At 41.3% G+C, this 17,231-nt stretch overlaps 1 protein-coding gene across 1 annotated transcript in view; it reads left to right on the top strand.

Annotated features, from left to right (window-relative positions):
• USP53 (ubiquitin specific peptidase 53) overlaps positions 1–15,860 on the top strand; it is an 83,963-nt gene extending 68,103 nt beyond the window's left edge. The window contains exons 14-15 of the mRNA XM_060177107.1: positions 12,105–12,201; positions 13,873–15,860. Coding sequence (XP_060033090.1) covers positions 12,105–12,201; positions 13,873–14,755 — 980 coding nt within the window. The 3' untranslated portion in view covers positions 14,756–15,860. The remainder of the gene's footprint in view (positions 1–12,104; positions 12,202–13,872) is intronic.
• Positions 15,861–17,231: the final 1,371 nt, after the last annotated feature.

Below are 17,231 nucleotides of genomic sequence, written 5' to 3' on the forward strand. Positions count from 1 at the left end.
GAACCGGATCCTTATGCTGGTCCTGGCAGCTTTGCGCCATGTGTGCTTAACCCACGCACTACCGCCCAACCCCCGGCATCTGCCATCCTCCAGTGAGTTTGTCTCACGTAGCATAGTATTTCCAGAGTCCATCCACGTTGGAAGATAGGTCAGGATTCCATTCTTTCTTAAGGCTGAATAACATTACACTGCATGTTCTCCATTTGGGTTTTGTCGGACATTGGCGTTGTTTCACATCTGGGTTTTTGTGAATGGCTCCTGTCAATACCTGTGTACAAATGCCATGAATCTCTGCTTTGAGTTTATTGTAGTAATTCCAGGAAGTGCAACTTCTAGAGTCTGTGGTTGTTGTATGTATGACTTTCTTTCTTATGTTCATTCATTCTTTCTTTCTTCCTTTTCTCTCTTTCTTTCCATCTTTTTGCCTCCAGAGTTACTGTTGGGGCTTGGTGCTGACACTATAAATCCACGGCTCCTGGAGGTCATTTTTTAATCCATTTTTTTATTAGTCCTATGTAACAACAACAGCAGCAGCAACAACAACAGTAATAACAGCAGGACAGAGAAATTGAGAGAGGAAGGGAAGACGGAGAGGGGGATAGAATGACAGACACCTGCAGAGCTGCTTCACTGCTTGTGAAATGGCACACCCCCCCCCACCCCCACCCCCCTGCAGCTGGGGAGCCAGGGGCTCAAATTGGGATCCTTGGGCCAGTCCTTATGCTTTTTTTTTTTTTCCATAGCAGCTACACTCTGCTAGTCCCACCACCAGCAGGCCCAAGGGTTCTGTTTCTTCACATCCTCCTCACTATCTCTTGTTACCTTCTCTTTTTAAAATGTTTTGTTATTGCCTTTATTTATTAGATAGAGACCATCAGAAATCAAGAGGAAATGGGGAGATAGAGAGACACCTGCAGCCCTGTTTCACCACTTGCAAAGCTTTCCCCTTGCGGATGGGGACTGGGGACTTGAACCCGGGTCCTCGTGCATTGTAGCATGTGCGCTCAACCAGGTGCACCACCACCCAGTCCCATTATTTTCTTTGCTTTTTCTCTCTTTTGCTTCCTTCCTTCTTTCCTTCTTTTCTTCTTTCCTGCCTTCCTACCTCCCTACTCTCCTTTTTTTCTTTAATAATTGTCACCATAATGTGACATAATGTGTTGTGTAACCCGCTTTTTACTCAAATATATATATATATATGTCACATTACATCAAAATAATTTCATATTTAGTAAGCTTCAAAACCTATCATAGTTCCTTTAGCTGGTCTTTGCCTTAAGAAGCTGTTAATTCCCATGCCTTATGGTAGTGGAGTGTGTCATCTCCCGGTATATTCTTGGACTAAATATATGTATAAGGAAGTTGTCTCGAAAACTAAAAGCTTACCGTGTAGATTTAATCCTCAATAGGGTAGAATTTAATTCTTGGTGAGTTGGCCTGATTCTCTTGGTTTTCTCCTATTTCTCGCTTTTATAAGGGGCACACAGATTATCAGCTTGAAGGATTTCTTTTTAAATATCTTTAAGAGTTTTAGGAAGTTAAGGGACTTTAGGAATGCTTTTATTTTCATATTTTGCCATTTGTGTCCGCTTATTTTTAAAGACAGAGATAAAGACAGACATCAAGAGGGAAGGGAGAGATAGAGGGGAGAGAAAGAGAGACATCTGTAGCACTGCTTCACCGCATGTGAAGCTTTCCCTCTGCAGTTGGGGTTAGGGAGGCCTTGAACCCAGGTCCTTGCACATGGTAATGTGTGCACTTAACCCCTGAGTCAGTTTTTCATATTAGTCTACTCAAGTTTATCTGATCATAGAGAACTTAAAATGTATCTTAGTGTTACACTAACAGAAGCCAGAAGCAGTCAAATGATACCTTTGTTGAAACTCTCCAGTGCCACCATCCGGTGTATTTTAACTTCTCTTTTCAAATGGATCCCTAATGAGGTAAATGGCAAGGGTTGTAAAGTAGATTTAAGGAATGAAATGGTTGGTTCGAAAGCACATGGATGGGAGGAAGTATGAAGGATACAGGTTGATTGGCGTATGCAAGGGGGAGTGCTTGCATGGAAATTGTGAGGTGATGGATGGGGATAGATGGAAGTCTAGTGCTGATGAAAGCTGGATGCTGTTATTCGAGCTGACAGAGTGGGAAGGTTCCAAGGGAGAAGGAGACTGGCATTCTACAGTTTGCAGTTTAGAAGGGACTCTTTGGGGCAGTCGGGCGGTAGTGCAGCGGGTTAAGCGCACGTGGCCCAAAGTGCAAGCACCGGCATAAGGATCCTGGTTCAGCCCCCGGCTCCCCACCTTCAAGGGAGTCACTTCACAAGCGGTGAAGCAGGTCTGCAGGTGTCTGTCTTTCACTCCCCCTCTCTGTCTTCCCCTCCTCTCTCCATTTCTCTCTGTCCTATCCAACAACGACGGCATCAATAACAACAACAATTAACTACAACAACGATGAAAAACGACAAGGGCAACAAAAGAGAAAATAAATAAATATAAAAAAAATTAAAACAAAAGACTCTTTGGTAAGTAATGTAGCCCATGAGTTTGGAACAGGAGGAGAAAAAAATTAGGTGACTAATAGTGTAGGAGAGAAAAGATAAGGAAAACAGCTAAGGCCATACTACTGTCAAGGAAAAGAAAGATTTGAAAGACTACAATAACATGTTGGCTGAAGAATCCATCTTTTGTTACAGATGGCGGAAGTGGGGATTGAGAGGAAATTGGGCACAGTAGAATTCGGCACTTAAATAAGTTGCTACACCATTTAGCAAATCAAGAAGGAACATGGGATGGGGGCTGGGGCCAGAGGGTGGCATACCTGGCTGAGTGCACGTGTTTCAGTGCACAAGGACCTGGGTTCAAGCCCTCCCCTCCGCCCATTCCCCACCTGCAGGGGGAAGTCTTTTCAAGTGGTGAAGCATTGCTGCAAGTGTCTCTCTCGCTCCCTCTCTATGTCCCCCTCCTCTCGTTTTCTGTCTCTACTCAGTAAAGAAATAAAGATAATGAAAAAAGAAAATTTCCAGCCCATATTAAGAAGGAACAAAACTTGGAGAATGAAGAGGATGCAAATTTATTTGGGATCTGTTTAGTCTATTATCTTTATTTAGTTATTGGATAGAGACAGCTAGAAATCGAGGGGGAAGGGCATGGTAGAGAGGGAGAGAGACAGAGAGACATCTGCAACGTTGCTTCACCACTCGAAAAGCTTTCCCCCTGCGGGTGGGGGCTGAGGGCTCAAACCTGGGTCCTTGTGCATTGTAACGTGTGCTCAACCAGCTGCACCACCACCCGACCCTGATTTATTTGGTCGATCATCCAACTAAATTTATTAGACAGCTGGAATCATTCTGTAACTCAGTGCTGTGGTGTCTCTCCTGCTCTCCTATTAAAAAAAATTCCTTTATTGGGGGATTCATGGTTTCTAGTCAACAGCAAAATACAATCGTTTGTGCATGTGTAACATTTCCCAGTTTTCCAAATAACAATTCAGCCCCCCACTGGGTCCTCCTCTGCCATCTTATTCCAAGACCTGAATGCTCCACCCCCCACACACACCCCAGAGTCTTTTACTTGAGAGCAATAACTCCTGCTCTCCTATGTCTCTCCTCTTTCTAAAATAAAAAGAATGAAAAAAAAAGAAAGAAAGAAACTTGGCCCAGAAACATGGGATTTTACCTGAGGCCACCTGGCAGCATGGAAAGAAAATATGTATTTTGATAAATGAAACATATCATTATTAATGTTATTAAATCCCGGAGAAAATATTGAAAGAATTAGCATGAACCGAAATTTGATTATTTTCTCGAAGCTTTTTTTTAAACCACAGATATGTTCATTCAAATGCACTAGGAGGAGTACAAAGAGAAAGGTTTCATTTTAAATATTTGTTTTTATGGTTTTCTTCTCTTTTTAAATTTTTATTTATTATTATTATTGTTTTATTTTTTTAATTAATTTATAAAATGGAAACACTGACAAGACCATTGGATAAGAGGGGTACAATTCCTACCCTCAGAGCTCCATATCCCATCCCCTCCCCTGATAGCTTTCCTATTCTTTAACCACCTGGGAGTATGGACCCAGGGTCATTATGGGGTGCAGAAGGTGGAAGGTCTGGCTTCTATAATTGCTTACCCAGTGAACATGGGTACTGACAGGTTGATCCATACTCCTAGCCTGTTACTTATTTTATTTTATTATTATTTTTTGCTCATCTCTGGCTTGTGCTGGGGCTTAAACCTGGAACATCATAGCCTCAGGCATGAAAGTCTTTTACATAACCATTAAGGAAAATAGTTCTAATCCTGCTGAATTTGTTTTCTTTAATAGACCAACACAGGATTTATTTCCTGTGGCTATGACCCAGCATTCAATATTTATGTAATTTTTAAATATAGAAACTTTAAAAAACTGATGTTTAATTTTTTTGGAAAGTAGCACTATTTGTTTTTCTTTGAACTATAATCCTAGTGAGAAAGAAGTCACAGACTTATGTGTTGTATCATTCCAAAATTCGGTTTACATTATTATATATTAAAATGCCTCTTTCCTTCCAATGTGTGCAAAATTACCTCGCACAGTTATCCAGTTAATATTTTTGTGATGTTTCTGAAGTATCTAAGTGACATTTACTTACAAATCACATCATTGATCAAACTATTGCTCTTGAATGTTTGGACTTGGTAATAGCAGTGTATTACTGTTCTGACATATCCTTGTGCAGTAAGGGTAAAGAGGGTTACACTGAAACATCAGTTTTATTTTACTTGTATGTACATCTATAAATCTTTATTATCTTTAATGTTGGACTTTGACTATTTTGCATACAGTATTTGAGATTAACATAATTCTCTGCTAAGTGTTAAAATCAAACTGCCTTAGATTTGCAAAGGACCTGGAGCCCAAATTCCCAGTAAAGACACGTGGATGTCTGTGTCAGCAGAAGAGAGAAATAACACATCTATTTTTAAGTTGGTTGGAATTCTGAAGTCAAACCACTTGGTTGAGTGCCTGCCATAGTGATAATTAGAATCTCAAACATTTGTGAGGCCTCTGCTGCCCAACTACTACATGGTGTTTTTCATAAAAATAGAAATTATTTTTTAAGTTTTTTTTCCTTGTGCATGTAAACATTAGCCTTGCAGTCATCAATAAGAACATTCTATAAACATTATGTGCTTAAAATCACTGATAGAAAACTATAATGTAGTTTTTTTAAAAAAAATCTTAAAAATTTATTTATTTTTTATTTTGCATAAAGACAGAGAAAATGTGAGACAGAAGTGAGAATTTGAGAGGGAAAGAGAAAGAGACACCTGTAGCACTGTTTTACCATTTATAAAGACTCCGCTCCTGCAGGTGGGAGCTGGGGGCTTGAACAGCAGCCCTTAAGCATGGTAACACCACTACCCAGCTCTTTATAATGTAATTTATACTTACAGATTTTGAAACTTTAAAGATTGGAACAATTATTCACATTCAGGTCAGTGAAATAGCTCACCTGGATAGTCACTCTTTCACCCAGGCTTGATCCTGACCCTCAACTGCACCAAAAGTTTCAGTGCTGTGGTCTGTCTTACTCTCTCTGCCTCTCTTCCTCTCTGGCGCTATAAAAAATAATTCAAGTTAATAACACTTAAAAAAAAAAAGGAGGGAGTCAGGGAGTAGCGCAGTGGGTTAAGCACACATGGCGCTAAGTACAAGGACTGGCATAACGATCCTGGTTCGAGCCCCCGGCTCCCCACCTGCAGGGGACTCACTTCATAGGTGATGAAGCAGGTCTGCAGGTGTCTGTCTTTCTCCCCCCCCACCCCCCCGTCTGTCTTCCCCTCCTCTCCATTTCTTTCTGTGCTATCCAACGACAACATCAATAAAAAAAATAATAATAATTACAACAATAAAAAGGAATTTTTTTTTAAATAACTCTTTACTTATTTTACTAAGCATATCAAATGGTTTCACTCATATGGAGATTTGATTTACATGAACTTGCCCCCTCCCACACCAAAACAAAAAATCCAAACAAAACAGAAACAAGCAAACTGTAAGATTTATAAGAACTATGAATGGGCCAGGCGGTGGCACACCTGGTAAAGCTTACACATGATAGTGCCCAAGGTCCTGGGTTCAAGCCTCTGGTCTCCACTTGTAACCGGGAAGTTTCATGAGTGGTAAAGTAAGGGTGCAGGTATCTCTGTCTCTCTCATTCTCTATCTCCCCTTCTCTCGATTTCTGGCTGTCTCTATCCAATAAATAAATATAACTTAAAAAAGAACTCTTGTGGTTATTTTTGGGAGGTGAGAGGGTGGGGATACAGAACTCTGGTAGTAGATGTGATGTAGAACTATAAATCAAAAATAAATCAAATTATAACATAATTAAGATAAAATTATAAAATTATAAATCTTACAATCTTGTGACAAGCTATTAATAACTTACAACTTAAGGTCAAGGTTCTTTTGACATTGCATTTTCATTAATTTTTAAATTTAATATATTTATAAAATAAAATATAGAAAGTGTCGACAAAACCACAGGATAAGAGAGGTACGACTCCACATAATTCCTATCACCAGAACTTTATCCCAGCCCCTCCCCTGATAGCTTTCCTGTTCATTATCCCTCTGGGAGTATGGACCCAGGGTCATGATGGGGTGCAGAAGGTAGGAGGTCTGGCTTCTGTAATTGCCTCTCCCGCTGGACATGGGTGTTGGCAGGTCGATTCATACTCCCAGCCTGTGTCTGTCTTTCCCTAGTAGGGCAGGGCTCCAGAGAGCTGCCTTGTGAGAGTTCTCCAGACTGCTCTCCACAGGTGTTAGACCAGTTTACATTCCCCACCAGCAGTGCAGGAGGGTTCCTCTGTCCTCACAGCCTCTCCTGTACCACTTGTTATTACTGACACTTCTGATGTATGACATTCTCACAGGGGAAATCATTTTTACCAGAGCACTGCTCAGCTCTGACTTGTGGTGGTGTGGGGAGTTGAACTTGGGACTTTGGAGCCTCAGGCATGAGAGTCTCTTTGCATAACCATTATGCTATCTACCTGTGGCACGCTAACATTTCAATTTTTTTATGTAATTTTTAAAAATTGTATTTATTTCCTTTGTGTTGGCCTTGTTGTTTTTGATGTTGTCATTATTGGATAGGACAGAGAGAAATGGAGAGAAGAGAGGAAGACAGACACCTGCAGACCTGCCTCACTGCCTATGAAGCAACCCCCCTGCAGGTGGGGAGCCAGAGGCTCGAACTGGGATCCTTACGCTGGTCTGCGCTTTGCACCATGTGTGCTTAACCCGCTGCACTACCGCCCGACTCCCTTTTTTTAATTAAATTTTTATTTATAAAAAGGAAACACTGACAAAAACCATAGGATAAGAGGGATATATATAACTCCACACAATTCCCACCACCAGAACTCTGTATCCCATCCCCTCCCCTGGGAATAACTTTCCTATTCTTTATCCCTCTGGGAGTATGGACCCAGGGTTATTATGGTATGCAGAAAGTGGAAGGTCTGGTTTCTGTAATTGCTTCCCCACTGAATGTGGTGTTGACAGGTCGATCCATACTCCCAGCCTGTCTCTCTCTTTCCCTAGTGGGGAAGGGCTCTGGGGAAGCAGAGCTCCAGGACACACTGGTGGGGTTGTCTGTCCAGGGAAGTCCGGTTGGCATCATGTTAGCATCTGGAACCTGGTTGCTGAAAAAAGAGTTAACATATAGAGCCAAACAAATTGTTGACCATCAGGAACCTAAAGGCTGGAAAAGTTCATATGAAGAGTTGGGGGGGGGGTCTCTGTTTTGTAGCTAGTTAGTGGGCCTATTTTAGTTATATTCCAAAGAGCTCATAACTATACTAGTTTGTTTTTTTTTTTAATCCTAAAAGCAGTTGGAGATATTTAGTGTTTGAGCTTCAGGCAGTGTGCCATATCTGTGTGTGATTATGATTTTTTAAGGACAAGTCCTGCTGCCTTTTGTTTTCAAGCTTTTGTTAGCATGGCACTTGATAGGTTGGGGTTGGATTAGGAAGTCATCTGAGTTTATGCTTATCTGGGTTGACTTCAGTGAGTTAGTAACACAGCAGACAGGATCAGGGTCTTTTTTTAAATGTTTATTTATTCCCTTTTTATTGCCCTTATTTTATTGTTGTAGTTATTATTGTTGTCTGTTGTCATTGTTGGATAGGACAGAGAGAAATGTAGAGAGGAAGGGAGGACAGAGAGGAGGAGAGAAAGATAGACACCTGCAGACCTGCTTCATCGCCTGTGAAGCGACTCCCCTGCAGGTGTGGAGCCAGGAGCTCGAACCGGGATCCTTACGCTGGTCCTTGCACTTTGCGCCACGTGTGCTTAACCCCTTGCACTACCGCCCGACTCCCCGGATCAGGGTAGTTTTAAATGAAGGCGGGTACAATGCAGGACTAGTATGCATGCATCATTGGGTTTAATCGTTTGTGCCGTTTGATCATTACAGCAATGATCTGACACCTTTCTCTCATGAAATAATATTTTGAAAAAGAAGATAAATAATATATTTTATTTTTTCAGGTAGTTGTAGACGATTCATTGCATGTCTTCTGTGTGCATGCAACCCACAGAATCATTTTGGCCCAGGTCTGCTGCCAACTGGAGCTTTTTTTTTTTCATAGAAACATTGTGTTAACTCTTTTTTTTTTTTTTTTTTTTGCTTCCAGGGTTATTGCTGGGGCTCAGTGCCTGCACTACAAATCCACTACTACTGTGGCCATTTTTTCCATTTTATTGGAGAGGACAGAGAGAAAAGAAGAGGTGAGAGAGACAGGAAGGGAGAAGGAAAGATACCTGCATACCTGCTACATTTCTTGTGAAGTGACCCCTCTGCAGGTGGGGAGCCAGGGCCTCAAACCGGGATCCTTAGGCCAGTACTTATGCTTCATACTATTTGCACTTTTAATCCAGTGTGCCACTGCCCGGCCCCCTAAACGCTAATTTAACAAAAACTTATTTTATTTGATCGAACAGAGAAATTGAGAGGTAGAGTTAGATGCCTGCAGCCTGGCATTAGCACTCGTGCATCTCTCCCCCTGCAGGTGGGGAATGGGAGCTTAAACCTGGTTCCTTGTCCATATTAATATGTATACTTAACCAGGTATGCCACCACCTGGCCCCCTTAAGTGCTAATTTTTAAGTTGATAATTTTGGATGGCCCTTGAATAGTGTTAAAATTTACTAAATGGTTCTCAGTAGGAAAAAAAAAAAAAAAAGGTTTCCAGAACCTGGTAGCTAGGTACTACATAGGCTCTGAGGACAACATAACATAAAAGGAAATATGACCTGCAATCAAAAGGTCACTGCAGGGCGGGTGGTGGTGATGGGGAATAGCATAATGGTCATGCAAAGGAGCTCTCATGCCTGAGGCTCCAAAGTCCCAGGTTCAATCCCCCCTACCACCAAAAGCCAGAGCTGAGTTGTGCTTTGTTTTTTTTTTTTTTTTTCTTTTTTAAAAAGTCACTGCAACCTAGTGGTAGTCAGTGTCCAGTCTTTACAAAAATGAGTGTCAGACTTCAGACTCGCTGCTGCTCTCATTCAAGCCTCTCAAGTTTTTACAGGGAGACATTGTTTACTATGTGGGCAGTGTAGCCTGTGGTATATTAAAAGTCTCATGCATAGTCTATGGTACTTTCTTAGAAATTTCTACTAAGATTTAACTTAACTTGCCTGGTTCATAATTAGGGGTTTTTACAGGATAATATCTGCCATTCTTCTTGTGGGGAGGCCTCTTCTTGGGCTCAGACTCCTGGTGTACCCACCTTGTTGTGCACCAGATGTGGGGGAGAGTGTCACCGGGGGCCGTAGGGGCTGAGTCTTTACAGGACTCTGTGTCCTCGACAAGAGATGACCCGGAGACCAAGCTGGTAGCAATGATCCGTTTATTGATCAGAGAGGCAAGGCTTTTAAGGGGTTGCAGAAGGAGGTAGCTTGTTTATACCATATATGGTTAAAGCAGAAAAGGGGCAGAGAGAGGTAAGGAGTTGGGAAAGCTATCAGATGAGTAATCTAAGGAATGAGGAAGCTAGGCTTTGATGTGCATGGGTATAGGGGTCCTTGCATGTCAGGAGGGTGAAGTTTGGTTATAGTCTTATTCAGGAGGGCAAGAACAAAGATTATTTAGAAGGGCAAGAACAAAGACACGAGAAAAGGGGTCTCTGATAGCGTCTGTGTACGCAGGAGAGCCATTTTGGGAATGAGGAAGTAGGGTTATCAGTGGCTAACAGACAGAGAGGTGTCCATGATGCCAACCTGACTTCCCTGGGCAGACGAACTCACCAATGTGTCCTAGAACCCCACCTCCCCAGAACCCTGCCCCACTAGGGAAAGATGGAAACAGGCTGGGAGTATGGATCGACCTGCCAATGCCCATGTCCAGCAGAGAAGCAATTACAGAAGCCAGACCTCCCACCTTCTGCACCCTGTAATGATCCTGGGTCCATACTCCCAGAGGGTTAAAGAATAGGAAAGCTATCAAGGGAGGGGATAGAATATGGAGTTCTGATGGTGGGAATTGTGTGGAATTGTACCCCTCTTATCTTATGGTCTTGTTGATCACTATTAAATCAATAATAATAAATAAGGTGTGTGTGTAGGGGGTTGGGGAAGGTTGTTCTACATAATAGTCACTGAGATGTAAAAGGACTCTTATTTTTTTTTTACTTTTTGAGAACTGTCCTACCCCCTAGAAATTTGAATTTTTATCAGTGGCAATAAAGACTGCCAGTTGTTTTCTTTGAAGTGACAAGTTCACTCCAAAGTTTTCAGGAAGAGCTGGGGAAACAGCATAATGGTCCTGTAAGACTCTCAGTGCCTGAGGCTTCAAGACCCCAGGTTCAGTCCCCAGTACCAACATAAGCCAGAGCTGAGCAGTGCTCTGGTCTTTCTCTGTATCTGTCCCTCTGTATCTCTCTCATAAAAATAAAATAACATAAAATAGTAGTTTATAATCTTGTGAGGTAATATAGGAAACAGTTATGGGGAAATAAGCTTTGAATGGAGCCCCTGCATAGGGTTAGCTGTTTTCTTTGCTTTTTCTTTTTTTTTTTATTAGGACAAAGAGAGATTGAGAAGGGAAGGGGGAGGGAGAGATGTTGTTTTCGTTCGGGCTATGTCTTTTTTGCCAGGCTGGCTTCACGGGCGGGCAACAGACGACCAGGGACTCATGGTTGAGCTGTAGGCAGTATCTCTTTATTCATGCAGGACGCAGCGCAATCTATACCAAACTAAGCTGAACTCAAGGTACCCTAAAACTCACAATGCTGTCTTTATATATACTTGCCAAGTAGGGTGGAAACAGGATGTGACATAGAGAGGGTGGAGAGAAAAGTGACTGGTGAAAATCAGAGTGTGACAAGGAGAGGATCAGGGTGTGACAAGGAGGGGGCAGAACAGGCGAGAATCCTATCACTGAACCACCAATGCCCTGGAGGGTGGTGCTTGTTAACAGTGGTTATGTAAATAGAATGCAGTGGTTATGTAAATAGAATAGTGTTAAGCAGGGGGGATTTAAACCAAATGAAACAGAAGGGGTCTCATGCATACCAACAGAGAGACACATGCAGACCTGCTTCACTTGTGAAGCATCCCCCCTGCGGGTGGGAAGTGGGGGCTGATACCCAGATTCTTGCACATGGTAAGGTGTGAGCTCAGCCTGGTACAGTCAGTCCCCCTGTCCTTTCTCCTACCTGTAAAAGCTGGCCTGCAGTAGTGAAACCACAAAATAAATCAATAAAATGAGGAACCCTATGAAGGATTCAGAAAAAGTCTAATTTGAACTGAGTCTTAGATAATTCCCTTTGATTTGATGGAAGAGACTCCTTTTTTACAGAAACCCCTGTGTAAGTTCTGGAAAAGTAGAAATGGAATGAATTCTAGGTAAGATAGTTCATCTGGGTAGTGTGCCCGGTGTGTCATGTGGTCCAAAGTTTGGGGCCTCGCTTCCTGTGCCCTGGGCTTTGGTATCTTTCCTTCTCTTCTCTCTGGGGGTGGGGGAGGTGGGGGAGAGTCATCTTGGGCCAGTAAACAAAGAAATAAATGATCATTTAAATGCGTTCTTTTTTTCTCCTCCCCTCAGGGACTAGAAAACAACTCAAGAATGTGGAGGTAGCCTATCAACCCCATGCGTCACAGCCAGAGTCACATCTACAAATTCAAACTTCTTGGATCAAAAGGTAACCACAGATATTTGAAACCATAAAAGTCTTTTTTCATTCCATGTTCCTAACATATATGGTATGTATACATATTTCTACCCTGAAAGGAATGAGCCTCTTGTATTCTGATGCCCACCTTAAGTCGGAAAGACATTAAAAGGATGGAGACCTTTGTAAAGTCATTCACCAAGTACCAAGTACAGCCCATTCTGTTAATTTCCATTCTCACAGCACTTGTATAAGGCAGGTGGTATTTGAAAAAGAAAAAAAAGGGGGGGTGGCAGGCAGTGATGCACCTGGTTAAGCACACACATTACAGTGTACAAGGATCCAGGTTCAAGCCCTTGGTCCCCCACCTGCAGGGAGAAAGCTTCGCAAGTGATAAAGCAGGGCTGCAGGTGTCTGTCTCTTACCCTATTTCTGTCTTTGCCTCCCATCTCAATTTCTGTCTCAATAAGTATTTAAAAATATTTTAATAAGTAATTTAAAAGTCTCAGTAAGTAATTAAAAATAAATAATAAGTAATTATTAAAAAGTAATTAATAATAAGTAATTAAAACTATTTTCAATAAGTAATTAAAATATTAATAAGTAATTAAATATTTTATATAAGTGATTAAAATATGTCTCAATAAGTAATTACAAATATTTTTTAATTTAAGAAAAAGAAAAAAACTGGGGACTTAGATTAGCTAAAATTTCCAAATTAAGTTGGAACTGAAATGTGGATATAATCCTTATCAATCTATCAGTGATTCAAACTGTTTCCATCATTTTACTCTAGTTAGTATCATGTAATTTACTTGGAAAAGATAATTTAATCAGTCATACAGGAAAATAGTTTGCAGCATCTTATGGTTTATCTTTACCATGTTTATTACCTAAATAAAGCTTATCTTGACTAAAGTACTTCTTAGCAATATATGTCAAAACTAAATCACCTCTACTTTTATAAACATTGTGATGTTGGTTAGAAAGTTTTTTAAGCCATTAGCTTGCTTATCACGTCGTCCTTAAAACTCTTCCATATTTGCGGGTCGGGCGGTAGTGCAGTGGGTTAAGTGCACATGGCGCAAAGTGCAAGGACCAGCGTAAGGATCCCGGTTCGAGTCCCCAGCTCCCCACCTGCAGGGGAGTCACTTCACAGGCGGTGAAGCAGGCCTGCAGGTGTCTTTCTCTCCCCCTCTCTGTCTTCCCTTCCTCTCTCCATTTCTCTCTGTCCTATTCAACTACGAATGACAACAACAACAATAATAACCACAACCAGGCTACAACAACAAGGGCAATAAAAGGGGAAAAAATGGCCTCCAGGAGCAGTGAATTCATGGTGCAGGCACTGAGCCCCAGCAATAACCCTGGAGGCAAAAAAAAAAAAAACTTCCATTTTTTTGTGATATGTAAATGAGATTATATGTTTGTAAGTATAAATCAGTTACATTCCCAATTATTATAAGTCTGACTTTAGTGATGAAAGGTGGTTCTTGAAAATATTGGGTTCAGAATGTGTAAAATGTTGTACATACCCTTCCATTCCTGCCGTTAAAACAAACAATCAAACAAACAAACAAACAAAAAAACCCCACCATGCTGGGCAGTTAAAGTAGAAGACATAAGTTTTTTTCCCCTCTAGTTTTGCATTTTTGCATATGATATTTTAGCTTTGATGTTGCTTTTATATATATATTTCAGGTCACCTACACGTGAAACCAGTGGAAGAACACTCCCTCCTTCCAGTCCACAAATAAACAAAGACCAGCCAGCAGGAGAGCACCTCCACCTGTCAGGTGAACAGAAGCTTGAAAACCCAGGTGAATCAAAATTGTCAGAAAGGCCCACAACAGAACATTCTGAGAGAACAGACTCGCTTTCCCACAGTGAACATGCTGCTCCTGCTTCTGGAAAGAGAGTGAACAGTAATGAGACAGTCTCACCATCTCCACTGTGGGCTTCACACACAAGAGGCCCTGGGTTAAAACTGGAAATCTCTCCCCTCACCCAGCAGCCAAACATGATGGAACCACGCTACTCAGAGAACTCTCTATCCAGGGAACATACACGTCAGACAACTTGCAGACCTGACGGTTGTCAGATACCACAAGTCATTTGCCAGAACCCACCGCCTCCTTTACCGCCAAAGAAATGCGCTATAACCAGTGTGCTGCAGGCAGAAAAGAGTGATTCGACCCTCGGTGTCAGACAGAAAGCGAATGCTGCGTCTAGCCTTCCAAAGCTAAGTCTCAGCACAGCTTCAGAACCAGGGTCAGAAGTGAGTACCCATGTGAATCATGGCCGGAAGGGAACATTTCAAGCCAAGGAGCGTGTTGGCAGCATACCACCCAGGTCTTCAGCTAGTGACTCTCGTGCAGACTTGGGGACAGTTCTTGATGCTTTTCCAGATACGGACACTAGTTCCCCCTGCCCAAATGAGACAGTTTCCTTAACTACCTATTTTTCAGTTGATAGCTGCATGACAGATACCTACAGGTTGAAATACCATCAGAGGCCCAGGCTCTGTTTTACAGAGAACAGTAACTTTGGTAATGATAATTCCCTAAGAACGAAAGAGGGTTAGGGCCTGTGTGTGAGATAGTGGCCTCAGTTCAGACTGCTCCCTCTGAGCAAAGATAACAAACCTAGCATACGCTGTTCACAGATAGATGATGAAAACAACTTCCTCGCTTCTCAAACATCATTACAACATAGGATCTGACTGACCAGACCCAGTGATGTATGGAACTTAAAAAAAAAAACAAAATGATGGTATTTTTATCTTCAATAGTTCCCACTTTGACTTTATGTGTGCATTATTGCATGATGATCAACTTAATGGATTATTTTGGAGATTCCCTTTGAATAGCTTTGGCTTGCTTCAAAAAAAAAAAGTGGGAAATTGGGATATAGAGAGTTTTCTATTACATATGCTGCAAGTGAATAAAAGAAATTTGTCACTTTATTTTGTGGCTAATAGGCCTTTTAGTATTAAAACCGCAGTCCTCGCAAATGTAGAGCGGTAGACAAGTAACCAAAAAGTAAGCGAGTGACAGAGTTTGGTTAGTCAAAGAAGCATAGATTTGCTTTATGTCTTAAACAATGCTGACCTATGAATTTGAGAGCATTTAGGAAGGGAAAAAAAATGCCTTAATGATAATATTCAATTTCTCTAGATCAGAAGAAACTTAATTTCGCTCCTGGAATTTAGTATCTCCAGAATGCCTAGTTCACTTATTAGTACACATGACTTCAGTCACGGAAGCTAAAAGTTAAGACTTTATTTATTTATCTTGTTACATTTTTTTTCTAATTTTTATATAAAATGTGAAATGTTTATTTTGGTTTACTTTGGGCTGCTAATAACCAGTGTTAGTAACTAATGAATGGAGGGGCCCTCTACCAGGAATGTCACTGTGACTGTCTGCATTTCCCTGCTATCTTCTTAGCAGCCTGTTGGTATCAACCCGTATCATTGACATTTTCTTGAATCTGACAATCATTTTCTTGGACTTCCATGTTAAATTTCTGCTTTCCATAGAGGGTTCCATTCTAATGAAATGTATTTTGGGACGATTTTTCTCTTTTCTACAGAACTCAATTTTACCCTGTCATAGAGACACTTATTTAAACAGGAATTTTTCAGGCTAATGATAAATTTACAAAATAAACTGTCTTTAACTGCCTTACTTCTATTAGTTATTTTATTTTGTATTATGCTGGTAAACTTGTGGTTTAGAATAGTGTTATACTCAAAGGCTGCCCTAAGGATCCCAGTTCGAGCCCCTGGCTCCCCACCTGCTGGAGAGTCGCTTTACAGGCGGTAAAGCAGGTCTGCAGGTGTATTTCTCTTCCCCTCTCTGTCTTCCCCTTCTCTCTCCATTTCTCTCTGTCCTATGCAACAACTACATCAATAACAACAATAACTACAACAATAAAACAAGAGCAACAAAAGGGAGTAAATATTTTTTTAAAAGTGTTATACTGTTCACTTCAGAAAAATGAAATAAAAGGGGGTCAGGCGGTGGCGCAGTGGGTTAAGTGCACGTGGCGCAAAGTGCAGGGACCGGCGTAAGGACCCCAGTTCGAACCCCGGCTCCCCACCTGCAGGGGAGTCACTTCACAGGCGGTGAAGCAGGTCTGCAGGTGTCTATCTTTCTCCCCCCCTTTCTCTGTCTTCCCCTCCTCTCTCCATTTCTCTCTGTCCTATCCAACAACAAAGCAACGTCAACAATGGCAATAATAACTGCAACGAGGCTGCAACAACTAGGGCAACAAAAAGGGGGAAAAATGGCCTCCAGGAGCGGTGGATTCATGGTGCAGGCACCGAGCCCAGCAATAACCCTGGAGGAAAAAAAAAAAATGAAATAAAAATTTACCTTCTGTTCATCAGTAGAAACTTTATACATATAACTTCCTGATGTGAAAATGATTAATCTATTTTATTATTTTTTTATTTATTCCCTTTTGTTGCCTTTGTTTTCTTGTTGTCGTTATTGTTGTTGTCGTTGTTGGATAAGACAATGAGAAATGGAGAGAGGAGGGGAAGACAGAGAGGGGGAGAGAAAGATGACACCTGCAGACCTGCTTCACCGCCTGTGAAGCAACTCCTTTGCAAGTGGGGAGCCAGGGACTCGAACCAGGACCCTTAAGCCAGTTCTTGCGCTTTGTGCCACGTGCTCTTAACCCACTGCACTACCGCCCAACTCCTGAAAATGATTCATCTAATATTTTGACCAAATCTCTAAAGTTAAAATATTCCAAATATAACAGATAAGAACAGCTGGCAGGAGTCTTCCTCCACTCAGCTCCTAAACTTTGTTCCACTTTTTACCTACGCCTTTTCTGACTTCAGCAGATGATTACTACTTTATATCGTCTTAATTTAGAAATACTTGAAAGTCAGCTACACTAACTTGAATTTTATCTTTTAAGAAAGCTTATTTTAACACTTTTTTAAAGTGAGGGTTTGTATATAGTCTATAAAATTCTATTTGAAATACCAGTGTATTTCATTACTGCATTTAGAACACTGTAAAGTACTAGAAAAAAAAATGGGC

The sequence above is a fragment of the Erinaceus europaeus genome, chromosome 2, assembly GCF_950295315.1.
Source record: "Erinaceus europaeus chromosome 2, mEriEur2.1, whole genome shotgun sequence".
Classification (NCBI taxonomy): domain Eukaryota; kingdom Metazoa; phylum Chordata; class Mammalia; order Eulipotyphla; family Erinaceidae; genus Erinaceus; species Erinaceus europaeus.